Source organism: Colias croceus, chromosome 30 (genome assembly GCF_905220415.1).
Source record: "Colias croceus chromosome 30, ilColCroc2.1".
Taxonomy (NCBI): Eukaryota; Metazoa; Arthropoda; class Insecta; order Lepidoptera; family Pieridae; genus Colias; species Colias croceus.
This window is the reverse complement of record NC_059566.1, coordinates 4362650-4376867: the sequence shown is the minus strand read 5'-3', so window position 1 is coordinate 4376867 and position 14218 is coordinate 4362650. Positions and strand designations below refer to the sequence as shown.

Sequence of the window (14218 nt, the reverse complement as noted above, 5' to 3'; positions counted from 1 at the left end):
GTTTCCTATATTATAATAATTAAGCAATCAATAAAATTTGTCACAATGTTTAATCAATAACGCAGTTGCTAAGTTCGTTAAAATGGCGGCGAATAAATCTACTACAATAAAAGAGGCAATAAAAAAATGGGAAGAGAAAACTGGACTACACGCGTCCACTGCAACAGAAGTTAGTCTTATTTTTCAATGGCCGCCAATCGAGAAAATGGATAATACATTGGCGAACTTGACTCATTGCGAGTAAGTTCATCAAAATTAAATCACTACATAGGTAGTATAAAACAAAGTCGCTTTGCCTTTGTATGCTTAAATCTTTAAAACTACGCAACGGATTTTGATGCGGTTTTTTTAATAGATAGAGTGATTCAAGAGGAAGGTTTTAGTATATAATTTATTAGGTTTTAGACAAAGCGAGCGAAGCCGCGGGCGGTAAGCTAGTATCAAATATTTATTTATTCAATTAGACTTCTTTAGAAGCACTTTTGAATCGTCATAACATATTTTTTAACATTTACGCCCGATTCGGAAAGCAGTATCTATGCAGAAGAATTGGCAACACATTCTCTTTTAAAATGTGGATAAGGAATCTAGGGTTTGCAGTTTTGCACCACCAAAAAGCTATAACCTCGTGTTGAGCCCCGCTTCTAACTCTACACGGCTTTTTAACTGTTTGACTAACTTTTTAAATAACTTGAATAAATTGTTGCTACACAATATTGTTATATTTTTTGATTTCGACCTACTTTTAAAACTTACTTATGCTGATTACCTTCTGCCATAGAATATATATGTATAGGTACTCTAATGTTTCTGCCCTGGTTTCCTGGAAGAGATCACTACTGAGTGATAAGGCCGCCAAACATACGAAATTATTTCTAGCTTTTATTTTTGTATATTTTATTACCTAAGACCGTTTAGTTATACTATAAGAGTACCTACCTAAATAAATAAATAATGTAAAATTCCAGTTTTCCAAATGTTAAATATTTTTAGGAAATTAAGTTTATCGACGAATGTGATCGAAAAAGTGACTGGATTGAATAGCTTGAAAAAATTACGAGTGCTGTCTCTGGGAAGGAATTACATTAAATCGTTCTCGGGAATGGTGAGTTTCTACAATATAAAGCCGTGAAATCTATACTTACATAAAATAAATCTGTAGAAGGGTTAATTCTGTACATTGAAAATAGTTGAAAATATTGAAAATATAAATAGCAGAGGGTGTTACTGGATCGATACCAAGCCCAAATATGTGATTAAAAAAATTTTTGTCTGTCTGTCTGTCTGTCTGTATGTGAAGGCATCACTTGAAAACTAACGGTTCGATTTCGATGAAACTTGGTATAATTATACCTTATTATCCTGGGCGTAAAATAGGATACTTATTATCCCGGAAAAATACGCAGAAAAAAAATAAATCTTAATTTTTTGCGCGGACGGAGTCGCGGGCGGAAGCTAGTTAATCATAAAATTGAATACATTTTACATAGGATGTTTAGTACCTATGTTTCCCTAATCGATTATTTTTGGACAAGGCTCAGCTTTCAATTATCTGCTAGACTTGGTTATATCTTTATAATCCCTACCAGGAATCGAACCCACAACACTTCACTTACCTAATATTGCTAAATTTGCTTTTTGTTTTGCAATAATAACACAATTGCAAGCGAAATATGTATGCCTATACAAAAAAAATGGTTGTCTGTAAAGTCGGTTTACTGACGATAGTTGAACGTGACAACGTCCTAAGCCCGATTGTGCTTCTTTGTCGCTCGTTCCGCGCTCTCGTTTGAACTTCAAGCCTACACGGAAAGAAATTATTGTGAATCAATCTCATTAAAATTCATGTCTGGAGTTGCTAGTAGGCGTTGAGAGTAAAATTTCAAGATCCTCGTCCTCGATCCTCCACGTCCTGGCAATACCGTCACATCATGGAGAAAAGCGACGATTTTGGTATCTTTGAATCTTACCAAATAAGTTTCACTTCTGACACGTGTGCTCGAAACACGCTATTCAAATAGGGTCAATGTACCACTAGCTGACCAAGCGCCAATACATGACCAAAATTCAAATATACGCGCCAATTAAGAAAATACGGCAGCCCCAGATGATAGTTTATTGTTTTTTCTATAAAGCAACATCATCTTTAAAATAAAAACAAACCTTGCTGCTATTGGTCAGAAATATCGACATTTTTTCAACACGAAGATGTAATTAAGTAGGTAATCACATTTTTTACTAAGAGTTTTTATCGGGAGTTGATTGGGAAATATTAATTTATCTTGAATGCAATCGATTACTCTTTATATGTCTTGTTATAGGCATAATGTTGAACCATTCTGTTATAGACTTTCGGCTTCATTTTTGGCATGAACAGTTTTTCATGATTTTTAGCGGCCTGGTTATCTTTTGGAGCAACAAAAACAATTTTTCGCCTATTGTTGACCAGTATGGTCAGCTCTTGGTTCTTTATATTTTGCTAAGAAAGACTTGCTTTTTTTTGTGCTTATACCTAATTTAACAAACCATATAAGCCGTCTAAGTCCTATTCCAACACCAACAATGCATCTCGAATCAACATCAACTTCAGTCAGTCATTTCCTTGAACCTCCTTCGCCCAAATTAGTAGATTTAATAACTAAAATGCAACAGCAAATAAGCCCAGCTTTTGGCAAACATTTAATATGGCCTTCTGATTCTCCGTTAAAAAAGAAGACTGAACGCTTGCCCTTTGCTACAACTTCCAAGAAATGGCAAGACTACTGGGTGTCGAAGGAAAAAGAGAAAGAAGAAAAGATTGTATGGTACGTAGGTATAGTCATTAAGGATTAATAACAGTATTGTAAGAATGATTTATAACATTTAATAAAATAAACTTCAATATAAATACAGACTTTTTTTATTTATTAAACAAAACTAATATTCGAAGAAGGACATTTTGTCCATTTTGAAAATGGTCAACTTTTAGAGCAATGATGGTCAGATATTGGTGATCAGTGGTCAGGTATTGGTACTTTTAGCAGAAGTAACTTTCAGAGTAGTTTTCATAAAACCTTTAAAGGTTATCAAATTGATACTAAGAACAATAGTTGCAGTGACTATTCAATTATCTGTGTCCCAAAAATAACATTGAACGTAAAACAAATAACCCGTTTTTTATATATAGCTAAAGATAAAACCGCTTAAATGGTCAACTAGTGGTACATCAACCCTAGTTTCAATTAAGTTTAATTTTCAATGTTATTTATTTTAGGAGTGTTTAAGCGATACCTTAGAAGAGTTGTGGATATCATATAATTTGATAGAAAAGCTGAAAGGCATTAACGTATTGAGGAATTTGAAAGTTTTGTATATGAGTAACAATTTAGTGAAAGAGTGGAGCGAATTCAATAAACTACAGGTAAGTTTTGCTTCATTACCACCCACTACATAGTATAAAACAAAGTCGCTTTCTCTGTCCCTTTGTATGCTTAAATCTTTAAAACTACGTATCGGATTTTGATGCGGAATTTTTTAATAGAGTCATTGAAAAGGAAGGTTAATATGTATAATTTATTAGATTTTATATGCAGCGGGCGAAGCCCGAGAGTACTACATAATGTAAAAAGACTGTTCGACTTCGCAAAAGTTTTTATTGATCAACAATTTTTGTGAAAAAATAAAACAAACATAGTAGATAGTTTTAAAGTGAAACTTTTATTACATCGTCTCAAACTTTTTGGTCTGTGTAGCGCATGTCGCGTGTATCGCGGCTGCCGAGTAGGTATACCTATATTGCTCTGAGGGTATGTACCTACTCGGCAGCCGACCGACACGCGACATGCGCTACACAAAGCAGTGTTCGGAACCGTTCGAAAAGTTTCACTTTTACCGTGGTTTCATAAAACCACACAACATTTTTTTTTATTAATGCTTATCACTACTAATATTATAAATGTGAAAGTAACTCTGTATGTCTGTCTCTTGACCACGCTAAAACTAGGTACTGAACCGATCAAATTTGGTCTATACTCTATACCTATAATAAAATTGTAGTCTCTTTGTAATATTAAAATAACCGCTTTTAACTACATGATAAATAACTAGTCGATAAATATTTTTATTTTTATAATAATTAAGAACTAAAAATGTACAGGAACTTCCAAATCTGGACGATCTTTTGTTCGTTGGCAACCCTCTCTATGACGCGTGCGAACTTGACACATGGCGGTCAGAAGCGGCGCGTCGTTTGCCTAACTTGAAGAAATTAGATGGAGAAACTGTTTTACGGGAAGATGAACCACCTTTGACTGTTGCTGATATGCAGGTATTTTTACCATTTTAATTTAGTGGCAAAATCTTTGACAGTTGTTAAATGTTGCCATATTAACCTTGTGTTTGAAATAAACAATCTATTTTTAGTTCGTTTTTAATTATTATTATATAAAAACGTAATTTAGTTTTATTAAATTTCAAGCTGACCTACCTACTCATTTCTATTAAAAATTTTGATTATTTTCATCGCGAATACATCAATAAAGTTCAATTTTTTTTTTCAGCCTGATGGTGGTGATGCAGTGGAAACTCTAGTAAGTGCAGAAACAAATGATTGAAGAATAAAGTTTAAACTCTTACTATGAAATACACATTCGAAAAACCCGTGTTGTGATACGGGAACACGATTTATGCATGTAAATGTTAATTTTCTTATATAATATTGTCAATTGTAATTATTGAATAAAGGTTGAAATATAAACACGGTGTTTTATTTAATACTAACAGCTTTTCCCGCCTTTTTTAAATGTTGTCCTATGTGGTAATGCCGTAGTTTCGTACACGGTACAACCGAGTAAATTAGGTTTCATAGAACGTTAAAATAAGTAATTAAAATGAAGTAGTTTTGGAGTTATTCAAACATAATACACAATTTTAATTTATTGGGTATATAAAAATTTTTGCTATGTAAGTAGAGAAAATAAAACAACAAAATTACACAAATAATTTTATTTACACAGTAAATTACCCTATTATTGTATATCTTCACGGAAGGCAATGTTCTTTACATCTATACTTAAACACTAAATAAAACACTTTTATGAGCAAATGACTCCCCCTCCCCCTAAATCTCAAGTTTCACCCCCCTTCTTTTCCATTTTATACACTTACACGATTCAAAGTATAACCTATAGATAGATATATATCTATATGTATACGTATATTTGTCTATGTGTGTGTACACGTTTGTAAAGTACCCGCATAGTAAAAAAAAAACTTGTGCATTTGAAAGACTTCAATCAAACGTTGAACAAATCAATAAATATTAGGAAGAATTTACGAAATTATGGCGTTCAATATGTATGAAAAAAATATTTTCCCTTTATTAGTTGACACACAACACCTCGAAATAACATGAGACAATTTTTTTCATCTTCACGCATAGTTACTTACCACCATCAAAAAAAAAATGTGTGCGTGTACTAGTGTACACAGTACACACCTAACAAGTGAAACTTCTTTATGACCTTTTTTTTTTCAAAAATTGAAGTGAAACTTCTTTATCGGGGTTTGAAAAAAATTTAGTGTAACATTTTTTCGTTACACGTGACATTTTTCCGTTACGCGCCATCTTTTTCTTATCCCTACCACGCGTGATTCGACGTATTTCTGTAAAGTTGCATATAGTAAATTATTTTTTGAAAAATAAGGTCATAAAGAAGTTTCACTTCTTACGTGTGTACACTAGTACATGCACACGTTTATTATTCAATGTTTTCGATGTTCCCGCATTTTTTTTTATTTTATGTCAGAACTTCAACATTTGTTTTTTCTTTTGTAAATAATAGTGATTATTTTTCCGACCCAAATATCGACCAATAGAATTTCACCATTCGACGTCACGTGGTACAACCTACATGGTATTATACTGATAATTTTTTGAAAATTTTCTCTGGTCGTTGACGTCAAACTGACAGGTTGAATTCAATTGTGAAATTATTGGCCGACATTTGGGACGGAAAAATAATCCCCCGAATACCACACGAGCTTCAAAATTATCTGGCATTTCCCTCAAGGTTCCCTGCAAACAAATAAAGTCGTCAAGTTTTTCAGGAAAAATCACTCGCGCTTCGCGCTCGTGATTTTTTAACCTTGACTAAAAACTTGACTCCTTCATTTGTTTGCAACGAACCTATCGGAAAATACCCGATAATTTTGAAGCTCTTGTGGTATTATAAGTGATAATTAATTAGTTTATTCAAGAAATTTACAGACATTACGCCAAAAAATGCAATTGATCTGTCTTTTTTTTCAAATTATAATGAATTTTTAATTTTTTAGTAAGATTTTTCAACGAATTTACATATAAATTCGTCGTAAATGATCGGCTGTAGTTATGGCGTTACATTGAGGACAGATTTTCTTAGCACGAAGCGATTGCAACCAACATACCTGTGAAGAGAAATAAAAATAAAACAAACAGACAAAAAATATATGGAATAATGAGTAGATAATATTACATCTACACTAATATTATAAAGAGGAAATCTTTGTTTGTTTGATTGATTGTAATGAATAGGCTCATAAACTACTGGACCGATTTTGATGAAATTTGGCACAGACAATCTTTAGACCCTGAGAAAGAACATAGGTTTTATTGCGAAATATGCACCACGGGTGAAGCCGGGGCGGACCGCTAGTATTTCATATAGATATTTTATTCATTTGAACTAAAATTACCATCATATTAATGACGGAAGGGAAACAGTTTTATTATATTTTTCAACATCGTTCTACAGTAGAATTATTAATTCAGAAATTATTGACAAGCAGTAAGTATTTTCCACAAAGAAAAGCCGACGAGAAACTTTATGATTGCTCTTTTCAAGTCAAATCTCTCTTATCACTTTAGACAGGGTTTAACTTTAAGCGCGGGTTCTCCTTAATCTGGTTTTGTCGTATTTCACATAGACAACTATTAAAGTGACAGATCCCTGGTTTAAAGTTGGACAGTGTTTAAATTGTTTTTTCGTAAGAATGTTTAAAGTTATTTTTTTATCAAGAAAACATCAATTAAAAGAGATAAAATTTATAATAAAAAGGAAAAATAAACAAATACTCACTTCACAGTACACATGCCAACATTGTATCGATACAGCCGGCGACGTATAAGGTCCGAGACAAATTAGACATTTTGCCTGAAAATATAAATAAATCAATAATTAAAATATCTATACTAATATTAAAAGCTGAAGAGTTGGTTTGTTTGAACGCGCTTATCTCAGGAACTACTAGTCCGATTTGAAAAATTATTTCTGTGTTAGATAGCCCATTTATCGAGGAAGGCTAGAGGCTATATATCATCACGATAAGACCAATAGGAACGGAGTAATGCGGGTGAAACCGCCGAGCACAGCTAGTGATAAATATATGAGAAGAGTGTTAAATACGTTGAATAAAGAGGTATTTAAACATTTTTTGACATATGGTTATCATTTTATCTATACTTCTATTATAAAGCTGAAGAGTTTGTTTGTTTGTTTGAACGCGCTAATCTCAGGAACTACTGGTCCGATTTGAAAAAATATTTCTATATTAGATAGCCCATTCATCGAGGAAGGCTATAGGCGGAACCACGCGGGTGAAACCGCGGGGCGTGGCTAGTCTGACATATAAGCTAAACAAATCATATCTAGAAATTATCTAAAGGGCTATAAGTAAAAAAACAGTACTTACCTCTAACGCAGTGTTTTGTTTCTTCTCCAAATCTTTGATTTTCGCTTTCAACGCTTGTATTCTTGTCTGGAATAAAAAAAGAAGATAATAAGGGCTGATTTTTCAATCCTTGGTTAAATCTTATCCGTCCAATAAAGTATTACACAACAATGTAAAAATGTCACCTAAAAACTGTCAAAAAGTGGGCAAGTAACACATTTTTAAAATGGTTGTTTAATACGATATTCGATGAATAAGTTTTGACTAAAGATTGAAAAATCGGCCCTAAGACATAGATAAAGAATTTCAAAACTATTTTTACTATTTTAAATGATAAATTTAAGCAATTTCTTAGAGCTAATGCAGTTAAAAAAAACCACTAGCGTGTGTGTCGAGCACACGTGTCAGAAGTGAAACTTCTTTAGAAAAATTCAATGATATCAAAATCGTCGCTTTACTCCATGACCTTAAAATTTTACTCTCAACGCGCCTAAAGAAGTTTCACTTCAATATAATTTCGCGGGTGAAGCCGCGGGCAGAGAACAACTTCACTACATAGTATAAAACAAAGTCGCTCTGTCCCGTTGTATGCTTAAATCTTTAAAACAACGCACCGGATTTTGATGCGGTTTTTATTAATAGATAGAGTGATCCAAGAGGAAGGTTTTAGTATACTAACGTTTTAGTTATATATAACTAGCGTTCCGCCCCGGCTTCGCCCGTTGTACAGGTTTACGTTTTATATAAAGGAATATTATAAAAAAAGAATAAACGAAATCAGTTCAGCCGTTCTCGAGTTTTGCGCTTACCAACATATTTGGCGATTCATTTTTATTATGTAAACTAACTGCTCCACGCGGTTTCACCCCCGTGGCTCCACTCCTGTTGGCCGTAGCATGTTGATAACCTATAACCTTCCTCGATAATTAGGCTATCTAACACCGAAATAATTTTTCAAATTGGACCAGTAGTTACCGAGATTAGCGCGTTCAAACAAACAAACTCTTCAGCTTTATAATATTAGTATAGATTAGTTAAAGTTTAACTACTTACTTATTATTTAAACTTTAGACAACGCGAGTGAAGCCGCAGGCGGAAAGCCAGTTATTATTCATTTTTGTAGTTAAAAAAAAGCGGGTGAAACCGCAGGCGACAGCCAGTATAGTATTAAATATATTTCTTACCTCTGCGCTAGCTTCCACTAAACCATTTGGCATGTGACTCTTCTCCACTTCTTCTCTTTCATTCTCTTCTTCGTTGTCATTTGACTCTTCTGCTTGATCTTCCGTCTGAAAAGTTTCAAATAATCTACTTTATTATTTTTATAGAGAAGAATATTATATTTATTGATATATTATGATACAAGCTGCTTCGCGCGGTTTCACCCCTGTGGCTCCGCTCCTGTCGGTCTTAGCGTGATGATATATAGCCTATAGCCTTCCTCGATAAATGGGCTATCTAACGCCGAAAGAATTTTTCAAATCGAACCAGTGGTTGTCGAGATTAGCGTATATGTCGTTCAAAAAAACAAACAAACTCTTCAGCTTTATATTATTATGTACTAGCTGTTCCCCGCGGTTTCACCCGCATTGCTCCGCTCCTGTTGGTCTTAGCGTGATGATTTTTTTTTTTTTTTTTTTTATGTTAATAGCAGGCAAACGAGCAGACGGGTCACCTGATGTTAAGTGAACATCGTCGCCCACTTGCACCCACAATACCAGGGGTATGGCGAGTGTGTTGCCGGCCTTTAAGGTGGGTGTACGCTCTTTTCTTAAAGGTCCCCAAATCGTAACTCATTGGAATATTTATTTATTCGTAATAAAAACATATCGTTACAAATACACATAGAAGCATATTGATTACATTGGACTATTTATCAGTCATTTTTAACGTTTGTAGCAATCATATTCTTTCTGAATTAGTTTTATGTAAAAAAAAAATAGCTTAAAATGGGAACATTTTATATATTTTTTCTGCTCATATTACGTATGAAAAACATAGCATTACAATCAACTACAAACGCGTATCTATAAGGAAACACTAAAAAAAAAAATTGCGAATTTGGGGCGACTTTTTTGCCTATAAATTATAATTCTTTTTGGCTCAACTCCAAACTAAAAAAAAAAACTTTCACTACTTACTGCTACATAACGAAATTTTTCAAATAAACACAAAAAATTGTTTTTTGAAGCGATACTTCTTTATCGGGGTTGGATAAAAAATTTAGTGTAACATTTTTCCGTTACGCGCCATCATTTTCTTATCCCTACCACGCGTGATTCGACGTAAGTATTTCTGTAAAGTTGCATGTAGTAAATTATTTTTTGAAAAATAAGGTCATAAAGAAGTTTCACTTCTTACGTGTGTACACTGGTACACGCACACATTTTTTTTATATATATTTCGGGTGAAAAGTTCTTAGCCGCGGGTTAAAGTTAGTTCTATAACTTACATCGGGTGCTATACGAGAGGGGGAATACTGTGGTGGCCCGTATAGTTCTGTGTCTTCGTCGTGGTCAACCACCTGAAAATATAATAAATTATATAAAAAATTGTTTTTTATTTTATTTTAATTGTATACTGATGTGGAATGAGTGTCTTATTGTTATCATGTAAAAAATCAAGTTAAATTATTACTTATTAATAAGTTTCAAATATCAAGTTGTGTGAAAAAGATCCTGTTAATTTAATTTCGTTGTATATGAGGTACAAGGGCAAAAATATATATGTATTATGGACTCATATTATTATTTTATTCACTCATTTGAGATTGTGAGAATAATTGTTTATGGCACGTCATTGTGTAATTGTTCGTCAAGTTGTTTATAGTACGTCAACCGGTCAGTCAAATGCACTAATGCGCTGATTATCCGGTTGGCTTGGTTGGTAGTGACCCTGCCTTCCCCAGAGGTCGTGGGTTCGATTCCCACCCGGGGAAAATATTTGTGTGATGAACATAGATATTTGCTCTGTGTCTGGGTGTTATCATGTATGTTTATCAGCCATCTGGTTTCGATAACACAAGCGAAAGTTTATAATGTGATCAGATCGTGCCGTGTGTTAAAAATTGTCCTGAATATTTATTTATTTATTGTGAGTCTAGTTGTTTATAGTACGTCAATATATGAGTTTCGTTGTTTACAACGCGTTATTGTGTGTCCAGTTATTTATAGTTCGTCATTGTGAGTCTTAAAGCTTAGTATGGTCACACCCCGGACACTCCATACCAACTCCATACAAAATTATCGTTTTGACAGTCACACTGTAGAGACTGCAAATGAGTGTGTTAACGCTTTATGGTTGGCACATTTGTGACTAGCGTAAAAAAAATCGCGTTTTTCTGGTGAAAAACATCCGTAAACAGCACAATATCTAACCATTTTCTACGAAAAACGATAATCACAAATCCAAAATAATAAAATTACTTTGTCAATTTGATTAATGTTGTCAACCTTCGTTGCATATCGTCCTTGCAGAAAAATGCCGGCCATGTATATAGCGTGATCGTACGGGGTGAGGTAAGTGTTTAATTTTGGCGGGAGGCGGATAGTGTCCGTTCTGTAGCGTTTAGCTACTATTATGTATTCTGTGGTATGGTATCAGATCGTGCCGTGTGTGAAAATTGTCCTGAAATATTAAATATTTATCATTATAATGGCTGTTCCACACTCACGAGCGCGCGGTCCGTAGACGCTCGTCGCACGCTAGTGCCGGGCCGTACGTCGGCCGGCTGCAATGCAGCGGCTCGCACACGCCACTCACCGCACCATTGGTACTCGGCGCCGAAACCGCTCGGCTCATCGTTCTAACGTGACGACAATAATACATTTTATTTATTTATTTATCAATAAAAAAATACATTTAACATAATTGAACATGCCAAAAACCACAAAGATTTGTCCGGCATGCAAAGCAATCCATCCACGACAAATTCGATGCACAGCGCGCTCGTGTGCTCGCGACAAGTTAAAGACAATTATACCACATTATACAGGTCGTTTATAAAATGCAATTTTAATTTCAATTTAACATTATTATTATTATTTATGTTTTTTTTAAAGTTCAAATCAAGATTATTTAATAATTGAGGAACTAAATAACGAGTTGTTCTTTTACCATAAATGTTAATTATTTTACTAGCGGTCAAATACATCTATACTAATATTATAAAGAGGAAAGGTTTGTATGTATTTATGGTTTTCACGCATAAACTACTGGACCGATTTTGATGAAATTTGGCACAGACACTCTTTAGACCCTGAAAAAGAACACAGGCTACCTATTATTGCGAAATATGTACCACGGGCGAAGCCGGGGCGGACCGCTAGTAATATATAAGACTCAAAAGATAGAAAACGCTCTTTGAGCAAAAACTAGCTACAACAATTTGAATTACATTAAAAGCTCTTTATTCGTGGTCTCTCTATTTGCGGATGGAAAAAATGCGACCAAATTCCTATATTCGCATCGTTATATTAAAAAAAAATGCGATATCATATATCACCAAGTACACACCTCAACATCAATACTGCCCTCCTCCGAACTTGTGTCCGGCACATCCTCGTCCATCTCCGCGCCAGTCCGCTTCAGACATCTCAACGCATGCCTGTGCAGCCTCGACGCAGGGAACGTAGCGTTGCATATCGGACACTCGCCTTGTTGGGGCTGCGGGGAGCGTCTGCGGGAACGGAGACGACGTAGACGGTTGGTGTGTACCCGCTGAAATAATAAATAAATTCAGGACAGTTTTTTACACGGCACGATCAGACGATCTGATCCCATACTAAGCTTTTTCTTGTGTCATGGAAACCAGATGGCTGATAAACATAATATATAATTTTAAATAAATACTTATATAGATAATTAACACCCAGACACAGGGAAAACATCTATGTTCATCACACAAATATTTGCCCCAGGTGGGAATCGAACCCACGACCTGCGACTTGGAAGACAGGGCCACTACCAACTAAGCAAACCGGTCAGTCAAGGAATAGGAACAATATATTATCCTTGTGATTTTTTATTTATTTATTTGTATAAAAGAACAAAACAGTCAAAAGTTTTAAAATTCAAACAGACCTCATAACATGTTCTATTACTAAAAAAAACTTCTTTATATATAATTATTTCTATATAAAGAAAGAAATAAAAATATCTGCATATTACAAAAACCTTGCAAAACTCGAGAACGGCAGAACCGATTTAGTTAATTCTTTTTTATTATATTCCTTGGTGTAAGGTCCTAGTAAGGTTCTTACGGAGAGAAAACATAGACATAAACCAAGGGTGAAGCCAGGGCGGACCGCTAGTTGTAAATAAAACTTGACGTCCTAAAAAATTCAGTTTTACCATTTTTTTTTTCTACATTGAGCATTAGCCAACATTCAGATATTGTTTTAAATGTAGTGAACAGTTATGTTATTATTGGCTTTAAATTGAACTATATTTATTCCTGAGTAGGCAGTTCGGCGACTATATAGGAACTACTGTATAGGACAGAAATAGCAACAGGTTCAACAAAATTTCTAAAGAAAAATAAAATATTCTATGTCTACTAGAGTTATATCAAGATATTATACAATCAAAAGCAATTATTATCGACTAGATTTCCGCCTGCGGTTTCGTCCGCGTTTTGAAGGAAAACCCACATATCCCATTCCCGTGGGATTTCCGGGATAGAACCTATCCTATGTGTTAATCCAAGTTACACTCTATATGTGTGCTAAATTTCATAGTAATTGGTTCAGTAGTTTATGCGTGAAAACCATACATACATACAAACCTATCCTCTTTATAATATTATAGTATAGATAAAAACATACCTGATACACATCACTACCAAGACAGCCAGAAACATCGACATCCTCCTCACTAGGATTATCGACACTAGTACTCGAGCCTGGTACCGGCGCACTAGGACTATTTGAACTTAGTTTCCGTTTAGAAGCATTAGATAACTTCTGCAAACGTTCTACTTCTAACGACAAATGACTATCCAATTCACCCTGTCGTATCGTACAGCTGCACACAGGACAATTAGGCAACTCCGACACTTTTTTCCTATTCCTAACACCGTTCAATATCACACTATCATCGTATATCGAGTTAAAACTATTCATCGAATTAGAACCCCCTTCCATATTATACATCACTACGGGTAACATTTCATTTATGTTTTGTTGATACACAAATATCTAAAAACATCGCGATTGTTAACAAATCAAACGCGTTTTTGAGTTGCCGAACGCGTTATTGGAACTTCCATTGTCACAGCAGCACTCATCTTGCAGACACAGAAATTGTAATTTACGTAAATTACGGTAATAATCGTCAGCAAAACAATAACAAATAGGTAGGTCGTTTACGTTTTTTTTCTTTCAAATAAATTTTGAATTGACAATTGACATTGACATGTGACGCATTTGACGCTCACGGCCATAGTCTACAAACTGCAGACAGGAGACCACAGATCTAGCAGGAGACCAACCAAAGACCAACTGACCAAGCAGGAGACAGAGAAACATAG

At 34.5% G+C, this 14218-nt stretch overlaps 2 protein-coding genes across 2 annotated transcripts; one reads left to right on the top strand and one right to left on the bottom strand.

The window, feature by feature from the left end:
- The first annotated feature begins 72 nt into the window (after positions 1-72).
- On the top strand, positions 73-4619 carry LOC123704738 (dynein axonemal light chain 1-like). Its single transcript, XM_045653188.1, has 5 exons — positions 73-240; positions 994-1105; positions 3254-3400; positions 4136-4306; positions 4539-4619. Exons 1-5 carry the CDS (start codon positions 83-85, stop codon positions 4590-4592), a joined length of 642 nt encoding a protein of 213 aa, XP_045509144.1. The 5' UTR covers positions 73-82; the 3' UTR covers positions 4593-4619.
- A 1374-nt stretch (positions 4620-5993) lies between these two features.
- Positions 5994-14049, bottom strand: LOC123704736 (E3 ubiquitin-protein ligase Rnf220). Its single transcript, XM_045653186.1, has 8 exons — positions 13515-14049; positions 12205-12408; positions 11363-11494; positions 10142-10213; positions 8874-8978; positions 7711-7776; positions 7098-7172; positions 5994-6426 (listed from the first exon to the last, which is right to left on the bottom strand). Exons 1-8 carry the CDS (start codon positions 13854-13856, stop codon positions 6334-6336), a joined length of 1089 nt encoding a protein of 362 aa, XP_045509142.1. The 5' UTR covers positions 13857-14049; the 3' UTR covers positions 5994-6333.
- Between the last annotated feature and the right edge of the window lie 169 nt (positions 14050-14218).

Bases quoted from the DNA above. Each gene is read 5' to 3' on its own strand.
- LOC123704738 (XM_045653188.1), top strand. From the start codon at position 83: ATGGCGGCGAATAAATCTACTACAATAAAAGAGGCAATAAAAAAATGG. The intron at 1,106-3,253 runs GTGAGTTTCTAC...TATTTATTTTAG, and splicing joins TTAAATCGTTCTCGGGAATG to GAGTGTTTAAGCGATACCTT. The intron at 4,307-4,538 runs GTATTTTTACCA...TTTTTTTTTCAG, and splicing joins TGACTGTTGCTGATATGCAG to CCTGATGGTGGTGATGCAGT.
- LOC123704736 (XM_045653186.1), bottom strand. From the start codon at position 13,856: ATGTTACCCGTAGTGATGTATAATATGGAAGGGGGTTCTAATTCGATG. The intron at 12,409-13,514 runs GTATGTTTTTAT...TTATTATTTCAG, and splicing joins TTGGTAGTGATGTGTATCAG to CGGGTACACACCAACCGTCT. The intron at 6,427-7,097 runs GTGAGTATTTGT...TTCTCTTCACAG, and splicing joins GTTGGCATGTGTACTGTGAA to GTATGTTGGTTGCAATCGCT.